The sequence below is a fragment of the Magnolia sinica genome, chromosome 8, assembly GCF_029962835.1.
Source record: "Magnolia sinica isolate HGM2019 chromosome 8, MsV1, whole genome shotgun sequence".
Taxonomy (NCBI): domain Eukaryota; kingdom Viridiplantae; phylum Streptophyta; class Magnoliopsida; order Magnoliales; family Magnoliaceae; genus Magnolia; species Magnolia sinica.
In genome coordinates this window covers 89,556,555-89,578,487 of record NC_080580.1, presented here as the reverse complement: position 1 = coordinate 89,578,487, position 21,933 = coordinate 89,556,555, and the positions used below count along the sequence as shown (strand labels likewise).

The 21,933-nt window shown below is 41.9% G+C and overlaps 1 protein-coding gene across 1 annotated transcript; it reads left to right on the top strand.

Moving 5' to 3' along the window:
- Nucleotides 1–4,567: 4,567 nt before the first annotated feature.
- LOC131253647 (thioredoxin H4-1) lies at nt 4,568–20,259 on the top strand. Its single transcript, XM_058254735.1, has 5 exons — nt 4,568–4,724; nt 11,328–11,393; nt 14,379–14,501; nt 18,810–18,932; nt 19,822–20,259. Exons 2-5 carry the CDS (start codon nt 11,373–11,375, stop codon nt 19,990–19,992), a joined length of 438 nt encoding a protein of 145 aa, XP_058110718.1. The 5' UTR covers nt 4,568–4,724; nt 11,328–11,372; the 3' UTR covers nt 19,993–20,259.
- Nucleotides 20,260–21,933: the final 1,674 nt, after the last annotated feature.

The window sequence follows — 21,933 nt, the reverse complement described above, 5'->3', positions numbered from 1 at the left end:
CGCGAGGGCGAGGTGGCCATCTACTTGGTTGCCTTGCAATGTAGCCTTCACCTCGCCCTTCGTCGAATCGTGTGAGAGATCACTTCTCGCTTGCGGCTGGCCTTGAGCCAGATCATTCCGAACGCATGGAGAGCTCTGCTGGGAACATACATCCCCTGGTTCCAGCTCGGGAATGAAGAGCTAACGACCGAAGCATTCATGCATTTGTATCATCTACAGGCTAACCCGAAACACCTGAGCTGGTACTATTTTTTGACGTGTACGAACAAGGGCTAGGCCCTTATCACTAATAACCCGACCTCCAACCAAAATTGGAATGATAAATGGTTATGGGCACCCAGAGAATGAGAGGCTCCAGTTACTGAACTGGCCCAGTTGCGGATTCGGATTCCCACCAAATTCGCCACTCCATGTTGGATATTGTCGGCCTATCGGACTTAAAGAATTTTCCTCATGCTTTTGTAGTCACATTCGCTCACCACTGATGATTTTTATAGGGTTTTCTCGAACTCTGCCCCTTCTTTATGACCTCAAGCTTCGCTAGGTGAATAGAGAAAGGGCGACGAACACCGCTCACAGGTCTTGGAGTGTGCTGGTCACACTCAACCTTCTACGCTAGTCCGGACTCTTCCGACCTGCCCTTTCAGGTACATAGTAGACTGCAACCACATGTTCAGATTATGATTCCCCTTATAATCCTTGCTAACTGGAAGTATTTTGTGGTGCAGAAATGGTTGACAACAGCTCAAAGAGGTGCTAACCTTCGTCTAAGGCTGAGATGGCCCGGAAGAAGACAAAGAAAAAGAGGGTTGTCATACCTCCGATGAGGTTGGTGGCCTCTTCGACTGCAGGGACGAGGCGGGGCCATCGGCGAATGGCTTGATGCGGGGCGGCCGTCGCAGGGCATAGCTGGTGAAGGGGCTCCGGGGGCTCCTTCTTTGCCAGTTCCTCAGTCTCCCACTATAGAGGTGGTAAATTTAGGGGAGTCTCCCCTAGCCCACAAAGTTCCTCCCCCAAGGGAGCTTCCACCCCTCATAACCCAGGCGCAGGCTGAGGAGGGTGATACCTCTGGCCAGCGGGCAGGTGAGGCTGAGGAGTCGAGTCCTTTGCCTCTCAGATATCATATGAATAGTCTCGCCAGGTGGACAACTTGGCACTTCTCGGAGAACTAGATCGTCGAGATGGTAAATACCCACCCGATGACTCTCCCGGGGGACGTTGCTGCCTACTGCTATAAGGTAATCTTCTTCACTTCATCCATGAGCTCTCTTTGGTGAATTGTCAAAGCTTTCTAATACATTCTTATATGTTTCAGCTCATCCTTGCTCTCTTGGCTGCTTGCAAATTATAGGGGCAAGTTTGTAGGGAGTGTGAAGAGGTTGAGGCCGCTCTTCATGAGAAGACGGTCGGGGTTGAAGCCTTCCTATAGGCTTTTGAGAAGTCTGGGGAGGAACAGGCTGCTCTGAAGATCGAGCTGGAAGAGGCTCAAGAGGAGGGCTTGTTAGCAACAGAGTTGAAGGGGACGAGGTCGCGCCTCGTCACTTCAGAGGCCAGGGGCCGCAAGGCTAGCAGCCGAGCTTACAGAGGTAAAGGCCACTTCAACGGTCAAGCTGGCTGAGGTTGAGGCCACCTCGACTGTCAAGTTGGCCGAGGTCAAGGCATCCATCCCGTCGATCAGGGTCGCATCGGTAGAGAAATATAATGCCTTAAAGGAACAGGCAAATGAGGTCAAGACCTACTATAATTGCGGCTATGAGAAGTGTCTCGAAGGCGCAAAGGGAAAGTATCCCGAGCTCGACCTGAACGACTTCGAGGAAGGAGCTTCTCAAGACCTGGTCCCAGATGCTGCTAAATTTAAAGACCCTCCTTGGGCAAACTAGCCTCGTCGTCCCCCCATGTGGATAGAAACGCCCCTTAATCACTTAATCACGGGCATGCATTTAGTGTACGTTTCTCAACTGTTTCGTGAGATCTCCAGTGAAGATAAGTTAAGTAGTCGAGATCTGAAATCACGTAGTGGAAGATCGAGACTAAGGCCGAGCATTCAAGCTAACCTATACAACCGTGCTGAGGAGGAGTTTTTTGACTTGGACCCTCTAGTGGGCCGTGATCGAACTCTAAAAATATATGTTAGGAGGTCAACGTCGACCAGTTGAGCTAATCTTCACGGCCATCTTAAGGAAGAGCTCCTTGAGCTGGGCCCTTTGGTCATCTATAGTTGATCGTCTTGATTGGATTATTGACCTGTTCGCATCCGAGCATTAAGAGACTGATCTCCCTTCATTAATGAAACAAACGACATCTCGGATGATCTTCTTTTTCATCTTATCATACTGGGCAGGACTTCGGAAACGGCCATGGGAGAGCCTGGTGTTCATCCTCTCGTTTTTTTTACCAGTTCATTTTTACCCCTAGCAATCTAAGTTAAACACTGCTTTCTTGCCGTGTGCTTCCTTGACAGCAGGGTGGGGCCCACAGGCCTTTGACGCCAGGTTGTTGCGTCACCAGCCAAACCGCGTCGGGCCGTGGTCAAATACTGGACCGGGCGTTTTTTAGCCGAAGCATGTGTTCGGCATCTCTGAAGCGTACGCCCTGAGAATATTATGCTACCTCACTGCACCATTGGTTTCAAGTCCGAGCTCGGGATAGGCTACGGTTCTGAGAGCCACCGTGATGTATGGATTTTTTCCATAACATCCATGCATTTTTCCATCTCATTTTAGTTTATGAAATAACAAATGAGGTAAAGCTACAGTTCAAGTGGGCCACACCACAGGAAGCAGTGGTGCTAATGACGCCTACCGTTGAAACTTTCTGGGGCCTACAGTGATGTTTATTTTTCATCCAACCTGTTCATAAGTTCACAGAGACCTGGATGATGGAAAAACATAAATATCAGCTTGATCTAAAAATTCCGTCCAACTCAAGAAGTTTTCAATGGTAAGATTTAATCTCTATTTCGTGGTCCAATTAAGCACTGAATCTCCTTCATTTTTGGATCCGTCATGTAAAATGACATGAAAAAAATGCATGGACGGCGTGGATAAAATCAATAAACCACGGTGGCCCTCAGAGACGTAGCCAGTCAACAGCCGGGGGGTGAGGGCCTCCCTACCTTATCCACGTCCGTAGCCGCCGTGCTTCTGGAACAACAGGAGATTTTCTGGCTATACAATTTGATGCACGGCCACTAGACACGTGGGATTATAGCCGTTGGATCCGGATCATGTTAAGATTTACAAGCTATTTGACGGTGAGATAGAACATTAAGGTCCCTACCTCAAAAACTTTCAAAAGCTGATTCCAAACTTCTGATCCATGGCCCACAAAACAACGGTCAAGGAAACCGTCCATATTAAAAAAAAGAATTATACGTTCTATGTGCAAAAATAATAAAATACAAGGGTTTTATGATGTATATCCATTATCCACTACTAGGACTATCAAATGAACGGTTTAGATCACCAAACATGACCTATGGTCCAGATCCAACGACTATTGTACCGACACATCATCGTCCGGATGTATTCTACCAAACCTTACCCAACGATCCGTCTCCCGCCAACGTAGCGACAACTATCCAACCATTCCCGCATTGACTAAAACACCCTTCCACGTACGGCGGCGCGAAGTCACGGGCGCGGTTTAGAGGGTTATTTTCGTCAGCCAATATTTCTCCACCGAGAAAATATTTGATACTCTGGCAGAGCACGATAGATGATGAGCAGACACATAGAAATTGCATAAAAAAAATTAAAATTTTTATGTAAATAATTTCAATTAAACTGTTAGAATTATTTTTAACAGTCTAGATGAATATTGTACAAAAACTAACGCTGGTTTGATGATCAGATTATAATGTGGGTGGACAATTATTGGACAGTTAAAATAAAGATAATCTAATGGTCTTATTTCAACAAACAAATGTACATGATTCAGAGGTTAGGATTGTTAAACAAGTTTTGGAATATAGCTTATTTCTTTTTATATTTTTAGTTAATATATGCTACGTATACCTTACCGGCGTATCAAACGTCCTACAACCAGAGTATAAATAACTCCTCCTCGCAACTGTTGGCATGAAGTTACTGTGGCAGGATGCTATATGGGACCCACAGAGATGATCTTGACAAATCTACTCTGTCCATCAGTTTATAAAGATCATGATAGAACCGGATTTAAAAAATCAGGAAGATTAAAAACTCAAGTGGGCCAGACCACACAAAACAGTAAGAACGCAGGCGTCCATCATTGAAACCATTCTGGAGCCGACCGTGATGTTTATATGAAATCAAAACCGTTCATAGGATTTTTATTCACAAATATAATCTTGATACGGAACTTCTGTGGGCCCCCAGATGGTTTCCAACGGTGGAGATTCAATCCGCGTTGCATGATTTTTGAATATATGTCCCATTGTGATCTTGAAAAAAGTATGGACGGAGTAGATTTGTCACAGATACATATGTGGGCCCCACATAGCTCGTGTCTAGGGCACAGGCATTTCGTCTTCACAGGCCAGGGTGTTTACGTCAGATGAAATCTGAATTTTCAACTTCAAGCCTCGGCCTATGAAGCATTTCTCAAAAGCCGTACGTTATAGGGTTTTCTTTTATCCTTTGCACCTTCTCGTCCTTGAATTTCCTCGCTTGATGGAAATTCAAGGCGTGAATAGCAGAATAACGCTGGAAAGGATCGGATCGGAATAAAGATCCCAATCGGAGGTATTTTTCTCCCAAATTTTTTCGTTAAATTTGGAGCGTTTTTCTGATGTTTTTTCGCGTTAGGCAGATTGATGCCGGAAAGGATCCGATCCGAATAAACGTCTCAATCGGAGATAGTTTTTCTCATTTTTCTGCATTTCTTTTCTTTAATTTTGGAGGGTTTTGTGATGATTTTTCGCCTTAGGTTTTCCATTAATCGAATTCCTATTTCACGTTTCTCTTTGATTTTATGTGTTTTTTTTTCTTGGTTTTGTGTGTTGATTTCTGCAATTTAGGTTAGTTTTGATTGGAATTTCACCAGTTGGAAGAGAAATTCATGAGCTGTTTGGTAGATTCTGGCAGAAATTTTCTTAGAATGTGTGGGGCGTAGCCGATTCATGCTTGGGAGTGTCAGTTCCATGAATTTTGAATCGATATTGTTTGGAATTAGGTTTTGGTAAGACTCTGATCTAAGCATGTAGGCAAAGTTTGTATTAGAGTCGATTGTCTACTTGTATATTGAGAAATTTGTATGAATTTCTGCCATCATCTTTTGTTGTTGCTGTTGTTGTTGTTGTTGTTGTTGTCAATTTGTGCTGTTTGTAATGTTGAACAGATAACAGTTTGCATGAGTGTCAAAAAGAGGCTGGACTAAGGTTTATGTTCACTGTACATAGCACACAAACTGGGGGCCTGTTGTAATGGAGTGTAGCCTGAAAATCACATTGATCGGGCAATCTGAACTGCCTAATATGAGCTGTTGGATTTGGACTGTCAAGCATAGAGTATAATGATGTCATGCTTATCTACCACTGGTATATTTACGAAAAGAAATATGGGTTTGTAAGTGTTTGTTCACCACCGCTTTTTAAAACTGTGCAGACCCGTGTCATCCATTCACAGAACCATATAATATACTTGCTGGCAATCCCATCCATCCAAATTGTGGGCCCGTTGTTTGTTTGTTTTTTTTTTTTTTAAAATTTATTTTTTATATTAAAAAAAAGGTGTCACTGCCAGGGTTTGAACCCTGGATCACTCACACACACACACACACACCAAACCGTGGGCCCATTGTTAATGAGTGTAGCCCACCAAAAATCACATTGATCGGGCAATCTGTACTGCCTTCTATCAGTTGTTGAATTTGGAATGCCATCATTAAGTATAATGATGTCATGCTCATCTCCACCGCTAAATTTAACACAAAACACTTGGGTTTCTAATCGCTGATAAATGAGCAGAGTCTGCAAACTTGTCTATATGTAGGTTAGCCTAGCTTTATGGTTCTTCTGATGCTAATGCAAAAAGTCGAGACCTAAAACTCATCAAGCTTGGGTGAAAGCTGTGAGGCAACGAGTAATCAATTTAAGTCAACTTGTGAATTTCGGTGCTCAAGACTTTGACCTTTTTTTTTTTTTTTTTTCCTAGTGAAAAGTAAAATCAAATGTCTGATATTGGTGCAATTGGAAACTTCTCAATTCTCATATTAACTTTCCTATGGTCCCAAGGACACCATTTATCAAAGGGCTTGTTTAGTTAGCTGTAACTGCATGTAAAATATGGTAAATAACTAACGATGGCTTACTTGGTATTTGCTGTGGCCTGCGAGTAACAATTTTGATTTTTTTTTTTTTTTTGAATGATGACAAATTTTATTAAAGAATAGGCACAAAACAACAAACAAGAAAGAAAAAGGCATGGTTTTGAATGTTGGTATTGGTTGGCGTATCGGCCTAATGGAAAAAATGATACGATATAGCGTTGCGTATTGGTAACCGGGCCATATCGGCCAGATTTTTTTAAGCAGAAAAATATGGAAAAATACTAGAAATGTAGGAAAAATGAGATATTCAAGAATATGACTTTGTGTGTGTGTGTGTGTGTGTGTGTGTGTGTGTGTGTGTGTTTTGACCATGTATCGGATGGTGTATCGCACCATTCTTTGATATGAATGTTGTTTGTTGGTTTGACTTGTTAAAGGTCATCCCTAATTAAACGCAAATCAAACATGGTTTGGTGAACTAGGGCCCATTACATTGAAATACAATAAAAAGAAGATGAAAATATAAAAAAGAAAATGAAGGTTTACCATTTTTTATGATTTTTGCATAATAGTCCACTTCGCTCTGATTTGTTGTTTTGATCCCAAAATAGGTCTAGATCTAGCATAAAATGAGTTTTTAACCTTCTTCCGTAATTTAAATGAAAAAACATGAGGAGATGAGTGACTAAAAAAAATAAATTTAAAATTGCGTCGAGTCTTCTTGCATGGGATAAAGTGCGTCATCTTTGAGAAAAGATCTACCATCACGAACATCGAATTCATGTCGCATTGTGTTCGTGGGAGTCTAAGCACGAAGCCCATAGATAAATCCTCCCAAGGGTCTTCAGGCACAAGTAACGGGGTGTAGAGGCCCGAGCGTATTTTGACATTGCCCTTTGAAGGTCTTACAAACAAGACAATATTGCATTGCTTTACCACATCATGTACCAATTGCTGTGAGTAATACCGCTGCTCCACAAAAGCCTGCGACTTGACTCGCCCAAGGTGCCCACCAATGCCACCTTCATATAGCTCTTGAATAATCTTCTCCCTCAGAGAACTTTGGGGGAATGCACAATCGATTCCCTTTGAAGAAGAAACCATCTTGCATATGTAGGTCACTGGAATGACCTTCTTGACACCTCATCCATGTATCCTCGAAGTCCTCGTCTTTGGCATATAGCTCCTTAAGACAGTTGAAGCCAACCACCTCATTGCTCATTGTAACAAGTAGTGATGCATGGCGGCTAAGTGCATCAACCACCTCGTTTGCTGCCTTGACTTGTGCTTCAGAATGAACGTGAATTCCTGCAAAAACGCAACCCATCTAGCATGCACACGATTCACGTTAGCCTGACTATTAATAAACTTTAAGGCTTGATGGTCAGTGTATAGAACAAACTCTCTCTAAATCAGATAATGTCTCCAATGTCACAGTGCTTGAACAGCTGCATACAACTCAAACTCATATTTTGACCACTTCTTTCGAGCTTCGCTGAGCTTCTCGCTGTAGAAGGCTACCAGCCTGCCTATTAGAGATCGATGGCTAGACTGAGTTATGAATCGCATATTGGGAAACCTCCTTCGATGTATTTTTGGTGATAAACCGAAGTAGGGAGATTTGACCTTGTCTCATGCGGAATTTGCATTCAATAATATGGTGAACCGCTCGACATGGAAGTCTCCATATTAGATTGTTTATGGTGGAGTGCCTCACCAGTCACCACACACTTGACTTGGTCACTTTGCCCAAGCTCCCGGGTGTGAGTATCGCAGCAGAACATATGACAGACCGAATCGTGGGCATTCATGCGAATGTACAAGCCAAGTTACATGCCTCGAACGATAATTACAAGGAGCAAGCCGACAAGCATCGACAACAAAAGGTTGTTTGAGGTGGGTGTCCATGTTATGGTCCATCTACGCAAGGAGAGATTTCCGACCGGGACCTACAACAAGTTGAAGAATAAGAAGATTGGACCGGTACTAATACTCCGAAAGATCAATGACAACGCTTACGTTGTTGATCTTTCGGATGACACGGAGATCTCATGTACTTTCAATGTCGCAGACTTGACCGGGTATCATGGATCGAAGCAGGACGAGATCTCGAGGACGAGTTCTTTTGAAGTGGAGGGGATTGATGTAGAGCAGGTCACAGACACTTTCATATCCAAGATAGATCAGAGAAGGCCTGATCGGAGGCAACCCTAAAACAGGCATATCTTGCAAATCGGAATGAGTTATGACATACCATATATGATTTTGGGGTAGGAGAAGCTACTTTAGCCACCTAACCCTGCTATGTCAGGTTGCATATGCGAATTTGTGGGATTCCATCATATCAACGGTCGAAAATCCTTTTTATTTTCGTTTTTACTATTTGTAGTAAGTTTTAGTTCAAGCATAACTCTTGATCCTTAGAGCTTTAGGAGTCGTGCCCAACATGAAAAGGGCTTAGAAAAATTAGGAGAATAACATGGTTAGGCCAAATTGGACACTTTCTATTTTTGTCCGAAAACCAAGAAGTCTAATAGAAATCATGACCGTCTATAAATAGTAAGTTTATTATTTATAGTAAGTCACGTCTTTTAGGGAGTTTGAGTTGGAGCTTGATTCTGAAACTTCTTCCTGGGTTTGATGTCACTATTTAAAGGATTGTAAATTCTTTTTTTTTTTGAAAAAAAATAATTATCAATCAATTTATTTCAAATTTATTTCTATTTCTATCTCTCCTCGTGGATTTGAGGAATCTCTGTGACGAGTCCAGAGAAGCCCCGTGGATTCGGAGTAATTATCCCCTTGAGGAAGATGGTGATCGACCTCATCACGTCCGTCCCTGCGTCATATATGCATTAGTGGAATGGGTGTCATAGCTTGCATGAATTTGGCCGATTTGGGCACATTTGAGTAGCCCCTTGAATCAATGTCACTATTCATCTGAATTTAATTTAATTTTTTCTCATAATTTACTTGGGAGGAGTGATGCCAAATGCTTATGGATATGCATTCGTGGTATTAATGCCATGCATAAAATTTAGGACTATTTGGGGGCATCTAAATGGCTCCCTAAATTGGTGACAATATCCATCCGAATTTTATTTTATTTTTTTCTTAAATTTTCTATGGGGGAATGATGTCAAATGCTTAGGGATGTGCATTAGTGTGATGAATGTTATAACTTGCATGAAATGTGGGCCAATTTGAGATCAATCTAAAGTTTGTTAGGTTTATAAATTCATTAGACAACTCGATACATCTCTCATCAAAGAGTGGACTGTTACGCCGCCACGAACATGTTCAAGACAAAAAATGAATATATATTTGAAATATTTAGGTTATTTTAGAATTTTTGGATATTTTTAAAGATTTTTTTGGGAGCAAAAGTTGTGATGCAGGACAATTAACCACTTGCTCTAAAAGCTCGAATTGATAGGGCATGGCGAATTAATCCCTTTATCTCATAGCTCAGGCCCCAAATCCATGGGTTAGGTCCTTAGCCGAACCCTCATTGTGGGCCCCAAATCCACGGGTTCTGCCCTCTCGTGGGCCCCAAATCCATGGATGCCACCTTACACGAGTCAGCCACCTTACACGGGCCCCAAATCCATGGGTTATGTGGGCCACCCACCCCGAGTGTGCCCCTGCATCCCATAGGCCACCCCACTCGAGCCCGGTGTGAAAATGCCCCCGCATTAATCACCCTCGGTGAGTCTCGAATACGAGACCTCCTGCTTTGATACCAATTTGATGCAGGACAATTAACCACTTGCTCTAAAAGATTGAATTGATAGAGCATGGCGAATTAATCCATTTATCTCATAGCCCAGGCCTCGAATCCATGGGTTAGGTCCTCGATCGAACCCTCCTAGTGGGCCCCAAATCCATGGGTTCCGCCTTCTCATGGGCCCCAAATCCATGGATGCCACGCGCCTCACACGGCCCCCAAATCCATGGGTTATGCGGGCCACCCACCCCGAGTGTGCCCCTGCATCCCACAGGCCACCCTACTCGAGCCCGGTGTGAAAATGCTTCCGCATTAAGTTGACTATCATTGGGGGCCGTTATGCCCCTGTATCGGCTGTTACGGCTGATGCTTGATACTCGTATTTGTAATAGTGTAGACCAATGAGGCCACTGTTATTGATATGGATTACCTTGGGCCTGTGTGGTTTGATACCAATATGGGATGCCCGTATCATATTTTTCTTTTGGCCAGGCTGATATGCCCCCAATCAATATTCAGAACCATGGTTCTGTATCCTCAGCCATAAAAAATTTCCAACTGTCAAACAATGACGCATATTGATCACTCTAATTCCATTCTTTGAAGGTCCCACCCAAAGACCATAGAAGAAATCGACTATTATAAGGATCCAACCGACACAACCTTGTCATTGAAAATCCTTAAGTTTCTCTCTCCAAATCTCCTCGAGGTATTGTATATGGAACCTTTTTTTAGATAATATTTCCATGAGTGTGAAAAGAATACTACCTCAATGACATGAGGGACCGATGTATTAATGGCCCGACATATTCCAAAAAGCTCAAAGAAATGGGCCTAGATATTGCGAGTAGCCTTGCAATGGTGAAATAGGTGATCAATAGATTTCTCATCCTCCTTGCATATGTTTGGCATCAGGAATTCCAATTGCTCTTTTTTTGTAAGTGTATTTGTGGGGTCTGTGTTTCACCGTGTTGTTGTTTCTCCATTATGTTTTACTGTGAAGTGTATTGCTAGTTAATGGTATTTGTTGCAATACGTTTTAGTTGGTGATATTTGTGCGGTCTATCACCCAGTTTAGCAACCCAACTAGAATTTTGACTACATCACATTCTCCTCTAAAAAATAAGCCAACTGTAAACACAATTTATCATGTGGTCAAATAACTTCTTTGGATCACTTGGTAAGTCATGTTGTTACCCACCATACCTTTTGGATTGGGTTACTATAAAGGCAGAAGAACTTTATTTGGCAATAATATTTCTTACCACATGCATCTGAGTTCAATGCCACTATCTCATAAATGTTTTATCCATATATAATCTAACTCTCTTATATCTTTTCAATTTTTCAGAACAAGCCAATATTGCTATTGCTAGAATCAACACTCTAGATTACAATGGGCAATTGCTTTGTCACGGTAAGCCTTTTAAAACATGTTACTATAACTAATGATGGTGTTATGTCGATATTTCAATGATATTTTGTTTATTTTTATTTTCATCTACTCATCTTAGTTTTTCCCTTTTAGCTTGATAGGTAAGCGGGGCTTGAAACTGAGACCTAGATGTTTAAACAAACCATGTCTACCATTGTTCTTAATTTTTCCTGATGTGTTAACTTTAGGAAGCTTTTCCATGTTTTCTTTATTTTCTTCTTTTTTGATCAACAAGACAAAGATTTCGTTAACGAGAATGTGAAGAGAGCATAAAATTACAATTTTAAGGAAGTTATCTCCGACTCCCAACCTTAGTTGAGAAACATCTTTCCATGCTTAGGCATCCATCTTAGAATTACCACCCCTGAGGACATGGGAGAATAATAGAATGAGTACCGGACAAGTCCCGAACTTCCTCAATCCAATTAGCCAATCTCTATGGGTAATACCCCACATGCCTCTCCCATCATACAACAATGGAGGCATCCCCCTTTAGTTACAACCAACCTCAAGAAAATATCAAAGAGCTCTGCAAGATCCAATAGGAACTAAGAAGAGTCATCGAATGATTCCCTGGATTTTTTGAATGATGCCTTCCATACCCTTTAGGCTTCAGGATGGGATTTCCAGCATAACTTCCAGTTAAAGTTAAGAATGGGGCATCAGTACAGGTGACCCATTTTGTTTATGAAGTTTTGGCCGTTCTTATCCTTCCAAAATGACTAAAACTCCTGGTGGTCTTGCATATGGTCAAAGCACTGCCAATGATGATACTGCCAGCGGGGCCACTCTGTATAAGATGGTGAAATCCACACGAAGTTGATGCTCACTGCACCAAGGGTCCTCCTAGAACCTCACCCTAGATGTGTTGTTGACCTAATACCTGATCGCCTATTTTAACCCAATGTCAACTCTTTGAATCACCTTCCAAAATGCCAATCCCCAAGTACTCGAGAGACTGTGAGAAGCCCATCCACCACTTGTTTTATAATCATTGCCACTATATATAAAGGCAAATAGGTCTTTTGGACATTTTTTGCCCCTAACAACTAGTTTGCCTAGATGGAGAATCTTACCTATTTTAAAGACGTGGTAAGACATTTGAAGTAAAGTTGAGGGGTTTTTTAGGAACTTGAAAATGTGGCTGTTGTTTGTCAAACGGCTTACATTTCACCAGCAAAAGCCCACCAACAGTTTGTATTTTACCTGTAAAAAGCCTGGCATGCCTTCTCTCTCTCTCTCCCCCAAACTCTAGTGCTGATTTTCTCTTTCCTGAATTCCTATCTGCCTTCCTCTCTCTCCATGTGTGTTGCACGTGCCACATCCCTAGTATTTGATAACCCTTTTCCACAAACCTTAATTGCCATAAAATTGCTCTATCCACTTGCAAAGAGTACCCGTTTCATTTCACCAAGTGGTTATGACCGCATCTTCTTACTTGCTCAAGAATGCCTGATTCATTTCGTCAAGTTATCATCACCACCTTGGTAAGCGGGTGATCTTGTTAGCATACTTGTCCTTATCTACTTCTAATAAATTATATCATTTCTTATTTATCGATAGTAAATTATAACTCTAAAATCACACCTTAAGGGTCTGTTTGGATTTGTGGAATATTTTTTTATTTTTTTATTTTTTTGAGGAAAATGGTTTTTTGGGGAAACACCATTTCTAGAAAACAGTGAGAAATGAAAAGCCATTTGCATTGATTGTTTTTCAACTAGATTTTCTTGACTAACTTTTCTTCCTTTCTAAATTTGTTTGCTTGGAAAAGAAGATTTTTTTGGGGGTGAAATTTTACTCGAAGACCGAAGTTGACACGTGTGCCTTGACGATGGATTGTGGTATGTGTCAATTGTCACATGTGACATTGGCACGTGTGGGATGCTTGAAATGGATGGTGGGCTAGTGGCACATGTGCCATGTTGACATATGTGGCGTATGTGTAGAGCTTGAATATGGATGGCAGCATTTGTGGCCTAATTGCACATGTGGTTCATTTGCACGTGGGGTGCTTGAAATGAGAGTGGCACATGTTGCACATGTGGCACATCGGGGTGTGCGGCATGTTGGCACACTTGAAATTGAGTAGTTCTACATGTCGCACGTGTGGCACATGTAGCACATCGGCACACGTGGAGCACTTGAATGGACGTTTGCACATGTGGGGCACTTGAAGGTGGTCAGTGGCACATGTTACATATCTAGCACATTGGCAAATGTCACGCATGTGGAGTTCTTAAAGGTGGGTGGCCATATGGCACTTGCATGTGCAGGGCGTTTGAAGATGGGGGATGCACATGTTTCACATGACACATTGGGGTGTGTGGGGCGTTGAAACGTGGGTCACTAAAAGAAGGGTGTTGACACATGTTGCACATGTGACCAATGCCACATGTATGACACTTTAAGATGGATTGTGGTACATGATGCCCATGTGGAAAACTGGCACTTGCAGGGCACCTGAAGATGGACGGTTGCACATGTAGAACACGTAGAAGATGGATGGTTGCACATGTGACTATCATGTGGGGCACTTTATAAAAGGAGGGATCATGTCCCTCAATTTCTTGGAAATGTTGTTTCTCATGTCTTGGCAAGGAAACAAAACGGGGGCATTTTCAGGAAATGAGAGGGAAACAGTGTTTCTAAAAAAAAAATACAAAAATAAACAATAGAAATGCTACTTTCCTGGAAATGACATTTCCTATATTTTAACTAACCCAAACAGGCCCTAAAGTTAATGGTCCTTTCTCTTTGCTATAGGGTAGACTCATGTGATTTCTTGCACCGTTGAATCCCCCCCACAATACACACACACACACAAACCTCTATCCAAACCATTTAGCTATGCATGAGACTGTTAGTTCTAAAGTTTGGTACAATATCTTATCAGGCTGCTTATTGCCGTTTCATTTACTCGGGTGCATCATCTTAACAAATTCATCTGGTATCTTACTCTCGTAGAATACTGCTGATGATGATGATGACGATCACAAGCTAGATTTCACTGGCGGAAATGTGCATGTTGTAACTTCCAAGGAAAACTGGGATGCAAAGTTATCGGAAGCAAGCAAGGACGGCAAGATTGTAAGTTTCCTTGCATTTTTTTGTTTCCAAAGTAGTTCTTGTTGAAAATGCTCCAAATAGATTTTGTAGATTGATTTTTCCATCCCATCATGACACCTGACTTTTGGTTTTGATGCTATAACTGCAAATTATTCTAGTTGTTTTAAAAAACTGCAAATTGTAGTAGTCTATCCATATTCCATGCTTCTCATTGAAGAATGTATGGCCTGTAAGGACTTTATGGAATTGCATATTTCATTAAGCTGGCTAGCTTCTGTTTGTTATGAGCTAGTTTTTCTTCATGGTCACCCACCCAAAGTGACTGTCATTAATATTCTGCACCTGTAATATCATGTTGTGGTTACTTGTAGCAGGATGTTTTTAACCTAACCCACATTATTAAAGCAATGTAGTGATACAATATTATGATTTTTTAAATATTATTCTGCCTTTTTTATGCCTTCAGAATTTTGATTTCCAATTATGCATTTGAAAACATCCTATATCTTCAAGGATTGAACCTTGTAGGTGATCAGTTCTCCCACAAGATAGCATTTGATGGTTAGAGATGGTGCCCAACAAAAATGTCGCCATTTGGGAATTGAGAAATTTGATTCAGGCAACATGCTCACTTGCCTTTGGCTTGAAATTGCAAGTGAACTAAAATAACTCCCTTCCGGAAGTTAATGGCGACTCTATCCAATGGACCATCAAGTTTTTTAAAACATCCAAATGGAACCTTAGTCCCCAATGAGAAACCTACAACACGAATCTCACATCCAAATGGAACCTTAGTCCCCAATGAGAAACCTACAACACGAATCTCTCCTCCGTTCTTCTGCAGCACCGTGCTCCACAAATCATGCATTATTCTTCACATAAAGAACTTCTCTTGACTCTCTGCTTTTATTTTGAGGTGTCTTTTCATTCACATAGAGACCGAGAAAGAAGATCTCCTTTTGTTTCTCATGACCCTAGCCCAGAGAATCAAGTTTTTTTTTTTTTTTTGCTTTGATCCCCTCACATCTAGAGTGGGATAGGCATGAAATGAAGTTGCTGACTCGACCTCTACAGCCTTTCGATCTGAAGACTTTCACAATTTAGGGATGACTCAATCCTCACCAACTGACTGAAGAAGCCTTTTTTGGCCTAGCAACTTATGCTTCTGAACACCACCAGACAAAGGATCAGAAGATTCGTGTTGAATGCATTAGGTCAATGATTTGTTGTAAAACCCTCCTTAATGAGATGTTTTTCCTTGAAATGGTTCCGGAAGGCTGCTTAAATTTTGCATCTCTATTGCAAAGTTCAATAAAAAGTTTCTGGAAAATGTTCAAGTAGGGTGTTTCTCATGCTTGTTTTGATCTTGTTTCCTTTCTGCTGCACCCCATGACATATAGTTTTGTCAATCTTTTATGAAGGGCGCCTCTTTTGTTTTAGAATCTCATCATTCCTGGATGCTTCGAAAGAAAAGGAAACAGAAAAATTGCCAGCATGCTTTGTTGACTCTCCCATTATGATTTACCATGTGGTGATCTAGACTGTTCATCTAATGTTGGCCCCATGTGGATCCCATGTGGGAAAAAAAAATCCCATTGATTGGAGAACCTTGACATCCAAAAAAAGGGTGCTGAAATGTTTGCTGCTGTTTCTACTGTCCTTCATGTGCATGTGAAGATATGTGGTCAGTGGGATGCCATGCCCTCATCCACAGCCTGACCTACTAGATCGATGGTGTTGATCAACACTTCACAAGGCAGGACTGAACAACAATGGGAGAGCAACATGGGCATGCTGCGCCATCCCCACTTTTGCTTGCTTCTTCTGCTGCCCTGCTTCACTTATTTCCCACTGCTTTTTACCTGAGCATAAACCATTGATCACAGGTGTTGATTAATCATGCATTCAACATGGGTACACATGATCATTCATTTGGTGTTTTTTGCTCATTCATCTGCAATATGTACATGCTGACTTAAAACAAAACTCGACTTTAGCTCATATTTGCTGACAGAAACTGTTTTTTTTTTTTTTTTTTTGGCTCATTTGCTGATAGAAACTGTTATGAATAATACTTTTCAATAAATCAGCATACGTTGAAGAGAAGCGTATCTTCTGTATCCAGAAAACCCATAGATTTATCAGGCATGATGTGATCAATCAAAGAAGATTTCATCCCCAAAACCTGACATAAATTGACACCACTGTTCATTTTGAGAACAGATCCGGCTACTATTATACATCTTACTAGTTACCATATATAATGCAAACTGCGTTTGGCCAATTTTACTCCCCCAGTTAGTCGTGGGAGGATTCCAAAAAAAAAGGAAAAAAAGAAAAAGAAAGACCAGAATATTCATGCATATGGCCCTTCAACCATGGTATTTCCTTCATTTCCATTTTTTGATAAGAGTAGCCTGCAGCCTTTTCTCTACTCTTTGCATGTATCCCACACGACGCAAGTACTTAGTGGACCGTGCAATAAAATGTTCTGTAATGTCTTTGTGACATCCAATCTGTCCACCAGTTGTGGCGTCTCATTTTATGATGTCAGCCCAAATCCGAGGCATATTTAAACTCTAGTGGGCTAGATCACTAGCAATGGTGGGATAGGGATGCCGACCGTTTAAACCAATCCAGGACTTCTCTCTTCCTCTCTATGCGTGTAGCCTGCACCTAGCCACTCTTTCTTCCCCTCTCCCTCCCCTGATCTCTCTCCCTTTGTCTCTTTACGTGCGTTGCATGTGCTCTGGTGGTACCGGTATCACCGTAGCTTACGGTATTACCGGACATGTGGGGCTCACATGATGCATGAATAAAATCAAACATGTACGTCAGATGCGTCACGCATTGTACCCCCAGCCCTAAAATCTGCTTGACCCTTTAATCAGGTGGCCACATTTTAGGGAACAAATTGGGAGGAAATGTCCACTCTTGATTTGGGTGGGCCCCCCACCATCTTGTATGTATGAAATCGAGGCCATTCAGACCCTTCACCTGGTCAGGATGAATGAGCAGGCCAAAAACAGGCTGTTTCGAAATTCCAGTGGGCTACTGGGTAAATTAAGGGCGAGCATACCTTCTTAGATTGTTCCGTTTGTGGCCCACTTGAATGTTGGATCATGATGATTTTTGGCACTTGGGAGTTAATATGAGGTGACTCATCTGATTGTGGATTAGATAGCTTGCATACATCACGTGGGCACCCATCTGTTTGGTACCACCATAATATGGTGGTACCGGTACCTCTCAAGCGCACCCCTATTTCCAACTGTCCAATTAGATATTAATAACAATTAAAAATATCCATAAATCCCATCCCATCCCATCACAACCTTATAACCCTTCTGCAAATCAGTCATAACTCAAGGAATCACATGATCTTTGGCTTGAAAAATAAATGATGAAAATAAAATTTGCTAAATAGTCTTTTTTATATTTAAAACTACTAAACATATGATATAGTCCTACAGTATGGACCGTATGGGCTCACCTAAGTGCAAATAATATATAAATAAATGAGAATTGCTCCAATGCTCTCAGAGCACTAAAAGTTACAGTGCTCGCTGTTGCATTGGGTAACTTGGACAGTCTAGTAGATCGATCAAAACTGTCCATCATTTAAGTCTAGAACATATTCAATGAGCTATTATGCAAAAGTAAGGCTGATTGGATGATCAAATCCATCCAAGACTCGAGCCTTATTTTTTGTAGCCATCCTTTTTCCAACCCATGGATAGGATGGCTAGAGTTTCGTAAACAGAAGTCATTCTTTAGAATCATTAGCATTCCATGATTGGAACGATCAGATAGATAGGTTGAATAGTTGGTTTGACCTGATTTTGTACAAGTATTCTTGACCGTCCATGTTAGAGGCCATCGCTTAGATGGTCAGGATTGTGGGATCCAGTGTGTATTTGCATGGTATCTCATGAAATGCGTGTTGGACCTAATGGACAGTCTAGATCAATCAACAACTGCTTTAGTGTCCCAAACTCCCAATGCAACTAGGAGCACTGTAATACTTGTGCTCTGAGAGCACTGTACATCTCAGTAAATAAATAATTGCATTTGCTATTTAGCCAGAGGAAGAGTTGGGAGACTTTTCTACTCCTTTAAAAGGAAATAACGTTTGCATCCACTGGTTTTGCATGTTTCATCCAAAGAGATGAGAGCATGTTTATAAGATGCAATTCTCATACTCCAATGAGCATATCTTCTTCTTCTCAACAGCAGCATGCCGTTCTTTCTCAACATACTGAGATTGTCCGTTCTTAATGGTTGAGATTTTGTTCTTTTAAATATTTTTTTTTTGGGGACATCCTTCAGGTTGTGGTCAACTTCAGTGCATCATGGTGTGGTCCGTGCCGATTGATTTCATCGCTTTACAATGATCTTTCATTGAAATACCCTAGCCTCATGTTCCTAACAATAGACGTCGATGAATTATCAGTAAGTACTATGTCCTGCTTCTTACTTGTTTATGCCCTTCGATTACTTGTATCTGAAAAAACAGTACTTTTGAGTTGCAGCTGATGATTCCTATTGTTTTTGTCTTTTGACCCAAATGAAAGTGGCTCCTAATCATAAGGGGCATGGTTAGATAGAGGGGAAAACCTAGAGGTGGAAATAGAAAATCCCAGCAAATCAGCGGCCTTGATCATAATGAACACAAGCCATGTGTTCCGTGGAGGTGTTTTGCTTGGGTTGTCATCATGGCGCATCTGTGTAGCGTGCAACTCAGGTGGGTTGGGTCTGGTTGGGGGTCAACCCGAGCATGACTCCGATTCAAACCCAACCCAACTCTTAATCTCCACCCATTAACATCTCAAAAATCAGACTCTAGTGGATTCGCCTCTTTCTTTCCTCTCTCAAGAGGACCCAACCCAAATTCCAACCTTTTTTTTTTCTTTTCTTTTTTTTTTACACACGCACACACCCCAACACACTCACGCCATGGTGGGATTTCACCACCTATGGATGCTCGAACCCTTGACCGGGTGTTGAAACTCCTAAGAGTCTACCACCCGAGCAAGAGTAAGGATCCAAACCAAATTCCAACCTGAGTTGCTCCACCTGAACCCAACTGAGAGTCTTGTGCACTTGACCCAACCCAACCTTGGATACTTGTGATTATTTTCAACCTGACCTCAACCTGACCTGAATTTGCTCAACCTGAGCCCACTCAAATTCAAGTCAGGTTGGCATTTTCCAACCTGAGGACCTTGATGGTTCGACCGAACTTGGGTCAGGTCAATCAGTTCGGGTAGGCTGTTGCAGCCCCCATGTTTGCCATACATTTGTGCTTCTCTTGACGGTATGAATGTTGTGGTGCATGCAGGACTTCAGTTCCTCATGGGATATCCGTGCAACACCCACTTTCTTCTTCCTCAAAGAAGGGCAGCAGGTGGATAAGCTCGTGGGTGCGAACAAACCAGAGCTTGAGAAGAAGATAACCTTGTGGGGAGACTCAGCAGTCCCAGCCCCCCTCACAGCAGGACCACCCACATAACACGGATTCATCTGCACCAGCAACCGAGGGTAATGAAGTAATCTTTTTGTGAAATATGAGTGCTCTTGTGTGAATGGTCATTCATTGCTTTTGCCTCTTGTAATCCATGTTTTACGATGTATTGGTGTAGTATTGGCTTGTGTTTGTGTGTGCATAATCAGCTTTTGTAATCCATGTTGTGTGATGTCGTCTTTGGGAATCTGTAATACTTGCATATGGATTTTCCTAAACCTCATGTTCAGATTAGAGAAAATGGTGTGCTACTCATCTGTTGGAACCGTTGATCTGGTGGGCCACCTTGAGGACAGATGCATTCCAAAAGAATCAGTGATATGAAAAAACTAGCCGTCCAATGTGGCTCAATTTTAAGGTTGTTTGGATGCTGCGGTGCTCTCCAGTGATTACCAGCACTACCTTGACCCTACAGTGGGACTGGCCATATGTGGTGTGAGTGTTGCGTTCTCAGAATCCAACCTATCATGCTTCACCTGAAAAAAAAAAAACCAGCCCCCCAAAAATCAGTCGGATCTACAACTCAGGTGGGCCATTAGCACATGGAACATGTTGGGAGGGAATGCCCACCGCTGATTATAGTGGGGCCACACCATGTTGTATATAGAGAATCCAATCCGTTCAGACCCTTCATCTAGGGTCAAGCTAATAGTCAAGTTGTTGTTGTTTATTGAGTACTACCCGGTCCCCTGTGGGGGCCACCGTAATGCATATGTTTTTCCCCCACACTGTCCATCCATTTGGAAAGATCATTTTAGGGAATGAGCCTATAAAGTAGGCAGATTGTAGGCTTGAGTGGACCACGCCACAGAAAGAAGTGGTGACAATGACCTCTGATACCTTCTAGGCCCGCCATGATGTTTGTTTTCCATCCAACCTGTTCATTAAGGTAACATGGACCTGGATTAAGGGAAAACATAAATATCAGCTTGATCTAAAAGATGTGGCCCGAATGGTCCAATTTGATATTTTTATGCTATTTAAACCGATGAAATGACTTCCTCAACGGTTCAGAATGGCATTCCTTAACCACCGGTTTCCACCCTTGATCCAAAATTCTGTGACCCAATGATGGTTTGGAAGGCCTGGGTTCAATATTCATTGTTACCTGCCATATGGCCCACCTAAGCTTCTGTTATGGATCAATTTTCTGCCCAAATTGTAAATTTATATGAGGAAAATGGTGGATGGCCCAGATTTTTTGAAGAGAATAGTGGGTCCACCATCCCTTCCTCCCCACTGAATTGACCATGGACTGTGGACCATGTTGGACTAGATCCAAACCATCGTCTCATACATCCTTCCATGAGCCGGCAAATAGATGGATGGTTTGAATCTAGTCCCGCGTATACAACAATGACCCGTAGCTTACCAAACACATTTAAAACCTCATGCAAACGCGTTGAAATGAGTCTTTGGACATCGAATGGGATAAAAGTGTGGTTCTTAACTTGACAAGAGGTCAAATTTGTCATTTTGCCACTTGACAGAGCCTTTTCTCTTAGTCAAAAGCTGTCGCATGCTCGTAGCAGTGGAAAGTCTGTATATGGAAACAGTAGGTGCTTTTATACCATAGGATAAAAGAGAGGCGGCTTAGGGGAAAAATCCCTTTGTTATATTTTAATTGTTATAAAATGTTCCATGCTGACCATGATATTTATATGCCATCCAAACCGTTTATAGAATTATTACCACTCATATGAATTGTAGGAATAAATATCATCCTGTTACAAAACTTATTTCACCGCCGGGTATTCAGTCCACGTTGTTTAGTAGGGCATGACCCACATGAGTTTTGGATCTGCCTGATTTTTATAATCCTGTAATACTGTGGTCTTTCAAAACAGAGGGACGGAGTGAATTTATCACAGACATCTCTGTAGGCCCCACAAAGCCCCAAGGCAATGATATATCTATGTGCCTCGGTCA

Coding starts and splice junctions, on each gene's coding strand:
- LOC131253647 (XM_058254735.1), top strand. CDS start 11,373: ATGGGCAATTGCTTTGTCACG. Junction 11,394..14,378: donor TGGGCAATTGCTTTGTCACG/GTAAGCCTTTTA, acceptor TTACTCTCGTAG/AATACTGCTGATGATGATGA. Junction 18,933..19,821: donor TAGACGTCGATGAATTATCA/GTAAGTACTATG, acceptor TGGTGCATGCAG/GACTTCAGTTCCTCATGGGA.